The 12,578-nt window shown below is 37.1% G+C and overlaps 1 protein-coding gene, 1 long non-coding RNA gene and 1 pseudogene across 2 annotated transcripts in view; 1 reads left to right on the plus strand and 2 right to left on the minus strand.

Moving 5' to 3' along the window:
- LOC107694063 (potassium voltage-gated channel subfamily H member 2-like) overlaps positions 1–4,487 on the plus strand; it is a 15,608-nt pseudogene extending 11,121 nt beyond the window's left edge.
- Positions 4,488–7,339: 2,852 nt separating this feature from the next.
- On the minus strand, positions 7,340–9,410 carry LOC107694078 (uncharacterized). The gene is made up of 2 exons (XR_001634818.1): positions 7,824–9,410; positions 7,340–7,622 (listed from the first exon to the last, which is right to left on the minus strand). It is a non-coding gene; the product is annotated as an uncharacterized LOC107694078 (long non-coding RNA).
- Positions 9,411–9,734: 324 nt separating this feature from the next.
- The window catches only part of LOC107694064 (receptor tyrosine-protein kinase erbB-2-like), a 50,517-nt gene continuing 47,673 nt past the window's right edge, over positions 9,735–12,578 (minus strand). Inside the window, exon 26 of the mRNA XM_016493653.1 lies at positions 9,735–10,953. Coding sequence (XP_016349139.1) covers positions 10,625–10,953 — 329 coding nt within the window. The 3' untranslated portion in view covers positions 9,735–10,624. The remainder of the gene's footprint in view (positions 10,954–12,578) is intronic.

Genomic DNA, 12,578 nt, shown 5'->3' on the forward strand with positions numbered 1-12,578 from the left:
ACCCATTACTTCTGTCAGGATGTAGTAGTAATGTTTGTTTTAAAGGTATTTTATAGCATCTAAATTATAGCATTTAAAGTGTGACCTAAGAGGAAGACCGCAAGGGTTTAGGGTGTGATTTGGGACAGGGCCTTAGAGATATCTAAAGGTGTACTCTGTAGTTTGTTGTTTATATGCCGTTCTTGTCTTGGACTTTATACTGACATCTATTGGTGTGGATGCAGCATTACAAAAATGTCAAATCGGATTCCAGAAGCCAAACCAAGGAGTGCTGCAAGGCTGTCATATTTTTGGTTAAATGCCTGAAAATGCCTCTATTTTCAAAACTAATGGAACATGTTTTGTCGAATATCATGCATTCTTGTCACCATAACAAATGCCAGCTTGTGTAATTAACAGCAATTAGGTGCAACCCTAAAACATTGAGACAAATGCTCTGTACATCTACAGTAATCATTGTTTTAACTGATATGTAATCAGGCTGAACAGATGATGCCCAGTGAAAATTTGGACTGTGGATACCATGTGAATGGCATGCGACACCGCCAAAACTCACTAGACAGGCGCAACAGGCCAGGTGAGTGGACACTCACAAATATAAACACAACTGAGATCTACTGAGACTTAGTTGTGTCCAGAAGTTCACATTTTTGCAAATTTTAAAGTAAAAAGATTTTAATTCTTGCAAACAAAATAAAACTAAACCATATTTCAGAATAATTAAATTCACAGTTTGCTATTACACATATACCCTTGTTTCTTTTCGAGCCAGACCTTTGACTAAATTCACAGAGAACATGTCAAAGACATACGTTTATCACCTAATTCAGGCCAAAGCAGTCAATTAAATTCTTAAAATTGCTCTTGTCTTGCTATTCAAGACGGAATGGACCAGAATGACTCGTACCCATCTCAGATGTGTTCGACCCTGGGTCGCAACCATTCTCTAACCACTCACATGCACTGGGAGGAGCTGTGTAGCTGTGGAAGCTCTACATTGCAGTCCAGTGAAAATCTCAGCAAGTCTCCCATCAGCCACTGTGAGCTGTACACTTTGGATGCAGATCATCTGGACTACCCCTCTCCTGTTGTGAGACTAATACCACCTCGTGGTGCCTCTGGGGTCAGCAGAGAGCCCGGCATGGATATGGGGCACTTGGGTGGTAAGGTGCACAACGTAATTCATTGGTTACATTTTTGTCTTGGACTTTATCTTGAAGTCTGTTGGTTGCAGCATTACAAAAATGTAAAATTTCAGTCCTGATGCCAAACCATAGTGTGCTGCATGATGTATTGCTGTAGGCCAAAACCCAGAAACGAGTTAGCATTTTAGCACTACCAGTTCCATCAGTGTATTTTTTAAATTAGTTTTTGGTTAAATGCCTGAAATAAGGTCAGTGGTCAACACAAGCTCAAGAAATATTTATGTTTTATTCTTTGACATAAAATACATCATACCATGCGATTTTTAAAACTTTTACTTTTCTTGAAAAATGTGGTTGCTAGCATGTAGCTAAATGGGACTTATGTGTTTACAGTGTTATTGTAAGCTATTCTAACTCTAACTTTCATGGAAAATGCTTTTTTTTTTTTTATAACATCTGAAAGAGTTGTCAGAAGCGGTGACCATTGTGTAGTTCATTTATAGCCTATGACTTAGCTTTTTACTTCTGGTGATTGTATTTAGGCTTCAAAATTCATAAATGTTCATGAAGAAGAATCATTAACTTTTGTCAGTCACAGAGCTTATTTTCTACAATATTCCAAAATCCAATGGAAAATCCTATTGGGTTTTTATTGAGGGAACCAGGCTGATGCTAACTTCAAGGTTGACCTACAAAAATACATCATTACTGCAGCACTATATTGGAGAACTGGGTAATTTTAGGTTGTTTGCAACCACATTTTGTGATAACATTTTCACTTGAATTTTTGGATTATTATTATTCATTGTCTCCTCCTAACATAAGCTCCCCCTTCATCTGGATTGTACCATTACTGGCCTGACCACCAGGCAGCTCATTTCACTGAACAGACTGAACAGTGCCCCCTATCTGTCCGGACCTCATTCTCACCACCGTTCTTTGAGCATCAACCCAGTGAACTTGAGTCCAGACTGGAGCTCCTGCAGAGCCAACTCAGCAGGTAGGTGGTGCATCTTAAAGAAACCGTTAAAACAACTAAAACGGGCAGTTCTGTTGCCATTTATTGCCCAGCACGAAGAATAAGAATGAACGAGAATGAAGAACAGTTTGTTCATGGTGCTCTCTTTGTTACATTGACACTTACAGTGACCAGGGGCTGTCACTTGATTATAATGGATGAAGGTGTCTAGTAAATAACTACTTACATGCTGCAGTTTTCTGCTCCCTTTCTCCCAGGCTGGAGACCAGAATGACAGCAGACATCAATGTGATCCTTCAGCTTCTCCAGCAACAGATTGCTCCGGTGCCCCCAGCATATAGCACCGTATTACCTGACAACCACACTCCTGACCCTGCTATACTGTACGGAAGCAGCGCACCAGTACTTCACAGCATGTACCTGATCCCAAACATTCAGCTGGACAGTAGAAACACTGGCATTCAGGTAAAAATGCTGTCCAGTAAAATTGGTTTTCAATGACAGACAAAAAGAAGTGTGTTTAATTATAGTGAATGTGCACTTTTAGTGCACTTCATATCTTTAAAAAAAATTATATCTTTATAAAATCATTAATATTAATGAAATAAAAGGCCACTTAAGTGTACTTAAATAGAATTACATTTTATGATTGTTTCTTAACTCACTTAAGTACATTTTTAAATAGTGCACTTTGTAATAATTTTGGCAAATTATTACAATTGAATTCATTACAGTTAATTATTTCATTCAAAGTTTACTTTTAAATAATCGTTTTAATAAATTGTTTTATAATCGTTTGTCATGCTTAAAAGACCAACACTTATTTTTGGTGTGTTGACTAAAATACTAAAGCACAAGTTATTTATAATTTCACCGTAATATGTTTATTTGATATTACATTTAAAGTTAATATCTTTTTTTAAATGTAGTTAATTGCTATTTACACAATTGTAATTACACATTTGTAATAACTTAATTACAAATGTGTAATTACAAATGGTTTCAGTAGATGAAACATTAAAGTGTTGGACTGATTGCAGTGGACAATATTATATTTTAGTTTACCGTAAATGCTTGTAAGTACACTTTAACCATATTTTTAAAGATAATAGAATAATTATAAAGTTACATATTATGAAGTTATCTACGTAAGTGGGTCAAGTACGCACTAAGTTCAACCTGTTGTATTTAATGTAAATTTAAAATATAATACATTTTAATTTAATTGTAAATAGCATGCAATTAAGTGACAGAAAATATTACTGTACATTAAATTTACACTTAAGTTTATATAAAAGTATGCTCAAGTGTACTTCTTTTTAACAAGGTTTGATTACTACCAGAACTTTAGTCATTCCAAAAACCATCTTGATACTAAATACTAACCTCTAGCTGAGCAGTATCCACACTAAATTTATGGCAATAAAAAAATGTCTGTGTGGAGCTTTTTTTTTTTACTAGAATGATTAATAAACCAAATTAACTATCTTTAACTCTGTGTTTCCAGAGTTCAGCCCAGCCAGATTCCATATTCAAGTCAAATTCCCAGGGTTCTCTGTCCAGTGGTGTTCACATGGGAGCTGCATCAGATGACTGTGTATCCGATAAACTGGAAACTAATACTGTTTCAACCCCAGTGCTTCAGCCCATATTGATAGGTGCACCACGCCTCTGTGCATCCCTCCGCTTTCCCTCATTGCCCGGCAACCTGGACACTTCATCACACCTGGAAGAAATTCCAAAATACACGTCTGACCCTGCCTTACCAGTCAGCTAAAATCACAACACACCATCAACCGGCTTATCATAACAGAACAATGAGAACCCATCAAAACACAATCGATAAATACCCTACTGATGCTAAGAATACCAAGCAATTTGACCATCTTGGTAAACCAAGCATTGCAGTCCATAAGTTAGGACAGGCCTAAACTAGCACTAAACCAGAACAGCGTAAAATCTCAAGCTGGTCTTTTTAACAGTTAAACAAACATTTAAATACAAACACTACAGGACAAAATCCTACAAAAGCTGCAACTTAAGCATCTCAAACCTCAAGATGAATGTGAGTGACCATCAATGACATGTTCTACATGCAGTGAGACTCGGGAAACAGATAATACAGGAGCTGATAAACCTTTGTAATGATACAGCAAATCTAATCAAAGAATGCCACTTTATGTCTGGAATATTCTGTCTATTTACTATAATTAAAACAATGTTCAATCCCTTTTATGTAGTCAAGACTTGTCTTTGCAGAAAGTGATTTAATAAATCTAAAGATAAATAGTCACAGGAATAAAAATATGCATTTAGAATAGGTGTTTAGATATTTGAGGATCTCAAAGGAAATATTGCTTTAAACTACTGAAAAAGCTACTCTTAAAATGAAGAGAGACATAAGACAATTCTGGATGCTGTTCTTTAAAGATCTACCAGATTTTGAAGTTCAACAGATAATAATAAAATAAATAAATAAAAATCTGATAAAAAGTTTGTAGTCAAACTTTGATGTTGGCTTGAAAAAGCCTGGTCTTAAAAGGTTTGAAGGTTTTAAGTTCTGGGTGGTTGCTAAGGTGTTGCTATGCAGATGCTACTTGTTAGGGTGTTCTGGGTGGTTGCTAAGGTGTTTCTATGCAGTTGCTACTTGTTAGGGTGTTCCGAGTGGTTGCTAAGGTGTTGCTATGCAGATGCTACTTATTAGGGTGTTCCGAGTGGTTGCTGAAGTGTTGCTATGCAGATGCTACTTGTTAGGGTGTTATGAGTGGTTGCTAAGGTGTTGCTATGCAGATGCTACTTATTAGGGTGTTCCGAGTGGTTGCTGAAGTGTTGCTATGCAGATGCTACTTGTTAGGGTGTTATGAGTGGTTGCTAAGGTGTTGCTATGCAGATGCTACTTATTAGGGTGTTCCGAGTGGTTGCTGAAGTGTTGCTATGCAGATGCTACTTGTTAGGGTGTTATGAGTGGTTGCTAAGGTGTTGCTATGCAGATGCTACTTGTTAGGGTGTTCTGTGTGGTTGCTAAGGTGTTTCTATGCAGTTACTGTTTGTTAGGGTGTTCCGAGTGGTTGCTGAAGTGTTGCTATGCAGATGCTACTTGTTAGGGTGTTCTGGGTGGTTGCTAAGGTGTTTCTATGTAGTTGCTGTTTGTTAGGGTGTTCCGAGTGGTTGCTGAAGTGTTGCTATGCAGATGCTACTTGTTAGGGTGTTCTGGGTGGTTGCTAAGGTGTTTCTATGTAGTTGCTGTTTGTTAGGGTGTTCCGAGTGGTTGCTGAAGTGTTGCTATGCAGATGCTACTTGTTAGGGTGTTCTGGGTGGTTGCTAAGGTGTTTCTATGTAGTTGCTGTTTGTTAGGGTGTTCCGAGTGGTTGCTGAAGTGTTGCTATGCAGATGCTACTTGTTAGGGTGTTCTGGGTGGTTGCTAAGGTGTTTCTATGTAGTTGCTGTTTGTTAGGGTGTTCCGAGTGGTTGCTGAAGTGTTGCTATGCAGATGCTACTTGTTAGGGTGTTCTGGGTGGTTGCTAAGGTGTTTCTATGTAGTTGCTGTTTGTTAGGGTGTTCCGAGTGGTTGCTGAAGTGTTGCTATGCAGATGCTACTTGTTAGGGTGTTCTGGGTGGTTGCTAAGGTGTTTCTATGTAGTTGCTGTTTGTTAGGGTGTTCCGAGTGGTTGCTGAAGTGTTGCTATGCAGATGCTACTTGTTAGGGTGTTCTGGGTGGTTGCTAAGGTGTTTCTATGTAGTTGCTGTTTGTTAGGGTGTTCCGAGTGGTTGCTGAAGTGTTGCTATGCAGATGCTACTTGTTAGGGTGTTCTGGGTGGTTGCTAAGGTGTTTCTATGCAGTTGCTTTAAAGGGATCCTATTATGCTCTTTTACAAAGTCTAGATTTTGTTTTGGGGGTGTACTAGAACAGGCTCTCATACTAGGTTGTTCGAAAAACACATTATTTTTCACATATTTTACATTATTACAACACCTCTCTACCCAGTCTGACATGAACGGCTCGAATAGTTCCTGTATCAAATGAAGGCCTGCCTTCTGAAGTACGAAATGTGCTGTGATTGGTTAGCTGGGCCAGTGTGTGCTGTGATTGGCTCCACTCGGCGCCTGGTCGGGAAATGTCATGCCCCTTACCATAGCCGCCTGCCAGCGTCAGTGTAAATATTGCGTCAAAATCAAATAAATTTGAGCGCGATTTAAACCCGGATGATTGTAACCACTCTAAGTTTGTCTGCCTTGGGAAAGCTAGCGTGTCTTCGACATAGTGATATAACACTCGTTGCCTTCTCTAGTGCAGCTCAACCAGATCTCGTCCTATTCGTCGATATTTGTGATATCACAAATCCCGGAAAATATGCGTTGTAGTCCAAACGAGTCGTTCATTGTAGTTTTTGAAAAGTGATTTCTATTAAATAAAATATCTCCTTTTGAAGTGGACTTTGAGCTTTGTAACTTTGCAGATCTTTTTTATGCTCAAACAGCAACATTACAGACTAACTAAAGTTGAAAAAGTGAAAAAGCATAATCGGACCCCTTTAAAGAAATTCATATGCATGCAATTAAATGTAATACCTCTAATTGTATCCACAGAACTAAAGTGTGTCTGCTGGACACTGACCTCTGTGTGGCACGGTCTCCATAAGATCACAAAAGGCGGAACATCCCCTGACTTATTCTTATCATTATTTGAACATGAACATTATCTTCTTGGTGTTTAGGAATAACTCTCTACTTCCTCATAATGTGATTAGATCTATTCATCACAAGGTCACAGATTTCAGATCGAGATAGATCAATAAATGCTCTTTTTGGACTTGAGAGGACACCGAGTTCTGATGCAGTATTTTTTCATTGTATATCTACCTTATGTATAGCAAAAGATGAATTAAAATGTTTATTTTCATAATATGACCCTTTCGTAGTGAAAGTAAACAGTTAATAATTAACACAGGATAATTTATATGTAAACTGGCAACTTGTAAACACTAATATAATGAAAACTTAAGCTTATGATTACTAAGCATATTTATAACACTAACAAAAATATGATTTTAGCTCATGAATATTAAATAGGTTATGCTGACATTGATTCATAAACTTCCTAGAGCGTCCAGTCATGTTACCAAATATTCCGAAGCCAAATGTCAAAACTACTCCTAATTTAAGTAGATGAGTTTGTGCTTTAGATGCCATGAAATCACATGGATTGAAGTTTGTCTCTGATTTCATTTCTTTTTATTATCTCACAACATTGTTTTGTAGAATAACATAAAAAGCAGGTGAGGAGATTGTTCACCCCAATTTTAGGCATCAAAATGTACCTCTTTACCAGTAATATAGAAATCAATTTAAGCCAGTTGGCAAAGTCTGGTTACCAAGAAGCACTGTTTAAAATATCTCTCAAAAGACTTTTGCACACTGGTACCATTAGAGTTCTCAAAGTCATACTGTGTACAGTATATTTACAATCTCGCGGCTCACACGGAAAATAGCATTATTACCTCAAACCCCAATTTTAGGCATCCTAATGTACCTCTTTACAATTCAATTTAAGCCAGTTGGCAAAGTCTGGTTACCAAGAAGCACTGTTTAAAATATCTCTCAAAAGACTTTTGCACACTGGTACCATTAGAGTTCTCAAAGTCATACTGTGTACAGTATATTTACAATCTCGCGGCTCACACGGAAAATAGCATTATTACCTCAAAAAGTCTACAATTACCATTCAACCACTAGCTGAGATCTGGACAATATGCATATAAAAAGTACAACATTCAATATTAAACACTCAACGTGTATATTTTTGTCAAAATCATGGCATTAATAGATTATAAAGTTCCTTCAATGTGCTTGCAAAGACTTTGGATCCTGAAAAAATTTTAGTTGGCATCAATGCTGATTTATGGCATGACAAATGGAGCTGAAACTAAAACTTCGAAGCTACTGTTGGTGCTTAATTCTATTGTCAAACGCTGTGGCTTGCAGTAAATGAAGGGTTCTACATCTAAAAAGGAAATATGGAAAATCAGTTTCTTATGCATCTTTGGAAAAGTAATCAAGTAAACATGCAAGTATAGAATCACATACCAAAAGAAGGCAACTAAATAGACACGTCAAAGGGGAAGCGTGTTATTTCTGTGTCAGTAGTGGCATCAAATGCAATTGCTAAAACAAGTTGGAAAGCCCCAGCACCCCAATGCTCAGGATGTTCGAACAGATTGCTACAGTATGATCTATTTCTACACATTTTTCAAACTGAACCAATAGCCTGGACCAAAACAAAACGGTGTAGACTGTGTTGGCTATGCAGAGACAAGGATCCATCCCTTATTGTGAAAAACAATCACGTCATTGTTTGAGCTGACGTCGAAACACAGTGGAGTGCCACTAGCACACATAATATCACTCTCTCACTCAAGCGACTCCATTCACTCACAGTTCGTCATCTGTGACCACAGCTTCACATACTCTCAAAGCTGAATTTCTCATTTCATATTCAGCAAAATCAACAAGTAACTGCTAAACCATGATAGATCTTCAAACATCTGGAATTTAAGATGTGGTTTAGTGAAAATAACTGCATAATGTATGAAATGGCACTAAAGAATGCGTATTGATATGGCAAGGACAAAACATTCACGTCTTTCCTCAAAGAAGTGACATATTAACTGGACGCTGGAGTCGGGGAGTTAACAAAAGGCGCACGTTGTAATTTGGAACAATGGAGGCATTGAAGGGGTGTTCGTCCAGCCGGAGGCCACAGCTGCTAATATATGGAAATCAGACCACATTCTTAAACATGGAGTATTTACTCCACAACACTGTGTTTAGTGTTAGCCGTCTTTCTGCGTGCATGTGAGGCAAATTTAAATGAGTAGGAGGTGTCGTGCCTAAAAGGAGTTCTTATAAAATAATAACAATAGACATTATGAACATGAATGATCACATCTGGGGTTAAACATTGATTGAAACCTCTTATTACAAATAAACCAGTTGGTCTGGTAGTAAGGGCCCATTCACATCAATTAATACCATATTGTATTCATCACTGCAAAGAAGAAAGTCCGGTAGGTAACTAAAATGTGCAATAAAAAAATACAGGGAGATATTTAAACATATTTACCTCAAGATATATCCAGGTCATATTTCAACCCAAAATCAAAAGGACCAAAAATAAAACAAATTTTTGCCTAAAGAAAATTAATTCTACCAGTACTAGTAAGACGTTTTGCATTGTGACGTATTTTAACCCTTGTGCGTCATAAAAATTTGAAGCTTGGGAGCACAGAGTTAAGTTTGGTCTCATTTTAAAGAAGACCCATGGCAGATTATTGTTATATATATACACTACTGTACAAAAGTTTGGAATAATCAAGATTTTAAATGTTTTTGAAAGTCTCTCAAGCTCACCATGTTGATTTGCTGCTCAAGAATTGTTTTTTTTATAATTATCCATGTCGAAGACGCTTTTTGCTTTTTCATATTTTTGTGGCTCTCTGACTCTTCCATCAAAATCAAACAATCACTGCAAAACCATTTCACCTGTACTCAAAATCAACCGGTGCTCTCAGATCACACACACACAAGAGTCAGGGGTTTAGTGTTTTAGCAATTCAGAAAAACTGTAATAAAATGCAGCCTTGCCGAATACAGTATTTCTCCAAACTTTTGAACGGCAGTTCATATGTACACTAATGAGATTCTCGGGAGGAAATGCGATTAATTATAATAAAAATAAGCTTAAGCAAACATCTTAACATACGCATTAGTATTATGCACAATATTTAAAATCAGGGTGCAATATGACCTGGACACCCTTTGCTCTACATACATCTGTACAACTGTTACCCAGCCCATAATGAAGATAGTCATTGCTCAAACAAGGAATTTAAAAAAATACCCAAACAAATGCGAAAACCTGGATATGTCACAGATGAGAAATGCTGATGAATCTTCAGAGCCAGCTGCATCGCTGAACACACAACGCCCGCTTCGTACGGCAATAATGTCAGTCTTTCATTCACTGGCACTATAGCTGCTCACCCAGGGCCGTTACACACAGAACAGAGCAGCTTTGATTGTGTCCGGCTCTCACGCAGCGCTCTGGAAAGCAGTGTGTACGGTCCTGGTTTGGAATTGAATTGAATCTCCATAAAAGGTAAAGTTTTTATGAGATGACCAAATCCAAATAAAAATCCTTAGTGTGCTACAAAGACATTATCCAGTGTTAACATCATTCAAGCAGTCTTAAAAACGTACCATGTATTTGTAAGATGCAAAAAAAAGCAGATTTTTTGGCAAAAAAAGGAAATGCATCCAATCTTCAAATTCCAACTCCAGTACAGAATGCTACATACGTTTGTATGGTAATTTAGTAGAAAGCCATGAGAAACCATTCCCATTGAGAACGTCCTTCACAAAATATGTCTTTTACTCACTCGCTCGCTCATGCACACAACTTCACCGCTCACGCTTACACTCAAACTGTACCGAGTGATTCCTCTCAAGTATACTCCATCTGACCACTCCATGTCTCTGCTAAGCCCAGGTACTCTGGGTTTTCTGCTGTGGTGGTCATGTAGCCATTGGGCTGCCTGTGAGTCGTACCTCCGTTTATGGACGCTCTGGCGACTGCCTGAGCTTTAGCTGCGATATCATGATAGTAGGGGTTGTCGAAGGCGGGTGAAACGGGTGAGATGCTGTGCACTGGCACCAGGTACTCTGGGTTCTCCACACTGTTCCCTGTATAAAGACCGTTAATGAATCTCCTCTCTCTCGCTTTGCGTGGAAGTGTGCTGGGACGGTCAGATGACACGTCCTGGTTCACATACTCTGTAATCAAAGAGAATTTTAATTTTTATTTTATACTTTATTATGTCTTTCAGTTCAAGCACATTTAATACAGTTATACAAATGAACATTTCCTTTAAAGACATTTTTCACCAATTATTATTCCTAATTTTTCCTTTTACTTTCTCTTCCCTCAGTTTTTTTCTTTTGTGATAATACCCATCACCAATGCATAAAGAAAAAAGTAATAATAATAATAATTGGAACAATAACCAATATATACCTAAACACTTTTTCATATGAAAAAAGTAGAGGGAGAGAGAAAAAAAAAATCCACATAGTCATATCAAACTCTTATAATGACACCTAATTCCTAACAAGTAATTTAAATAATATTAAGACTAATTAATTATATTAATTAAATAAAAATAATAAATGAATAAATTAAAAGGGTCTTTCAGTTCAAGCACTCTTCCCTCACTTTTTTTCTTTTGTGATAATACCCATCACCAATGCATAAAGAAAAAAGTAATAATAATAATAATTAGAACAATAACCAATACATACCTTAACACTTTAGAGTTTTTTTTAAAGATACTGTGTTGAAATGATGGCATTAAAAGTGTTAAAATAAGTCTTAAATAGCAACTTTTACCTCTGTAATGTAATGTATTTACAAGGGAAACAGGATATTCATCAACAACAATGTGGAGTGAGACTTAATTGAAATAACTGTTAGCTAAAATTGTTGGAATGCACGATATATTGGTACAGTGTCAGTGAATGGCCGATAAGTGTTTTATTTTTTAATTTATTTAGAAAAATAAATACATTATAACATAACATAATAATATAATATAATTAGGGCTGTAATCGTTAATACGTTAACGCATGCGATTAATTTTACAATCCTTAACGCGTTAAAATAATTTAACGCAATTAACGCAAAAAAGCACAATTTCTATTCTAACCCTTTAACCCAATTTTGCTTTTCTGCTTGCGATTAGATAATTTTAAGCTGCTAAACTCCGAGCTCTGTCTCTGTGATTGTCTCTGAAGAGCGCTGTGTGAAGTACAGACTGAACGGAATGTCAACACATCCCACCGCTGTATGGCCAGATGAGACGCGACTGGATAACCAGTCTCGCTAGTAAAGTTTTGATGGATGAAAACTGCAATCAAGGTAAAGACGATTGCGGTGGCGTAAAGGAGTCATACAGTAAGCACGCGTGAGTCCATTATAATAATGCGTGTATGAGTGATCACTGATCGCACATTGTATTTATGCACAGGCACAGACATTTCCTTACATTCACGTTGTTTTCACACACATTCACGATAATGTTTTGATTTGTCATGTTTATTTTGCTGTGTTTAGTTATACGGAATGTATCCGTGTACTGTAGTAGATATATGCAGTCAGCAGGTTTAGGTTTTTTTGGCATCTCCATATAGTCCTGTTCGGTATCGCAACTTGGCTTCTCTAAAATGTAAAAAAGCTCATTGCTGTTGCACTGTACACATACTATAAAATTCTGATTTTTTTTCGCACTCAAGTTCGTTATTTCAAATGTTATTTTCAATTATAGAAACTACTGACTTCTACTGTCAGGATTTTTTTTTTTTTTCAGGTCAACTGCTGTCATGAGAATCTTACTGATCAAGTT

The sequence above is a fragment of the Sinocyclocheilus anshuiensis genome, unplaced genomic scaffold (genome assembly GCF_001515605.1).
Source record: "Sinocyclocheilus anshuiensis isolate Anshui unplaced genomic scaffold, SAMN03320099.WGS_v1.1 scaffold2046, whole genome shotgun sequence".
Classification (NCBI taxonomy): domain Eukaryota; kingdom Metazoa; phylum Chordata; class Actinopteri; order Cypriniformes; family Cyprinidae; genus Sinocyclocheilus; species Sinocyclocheilus anshuiensis.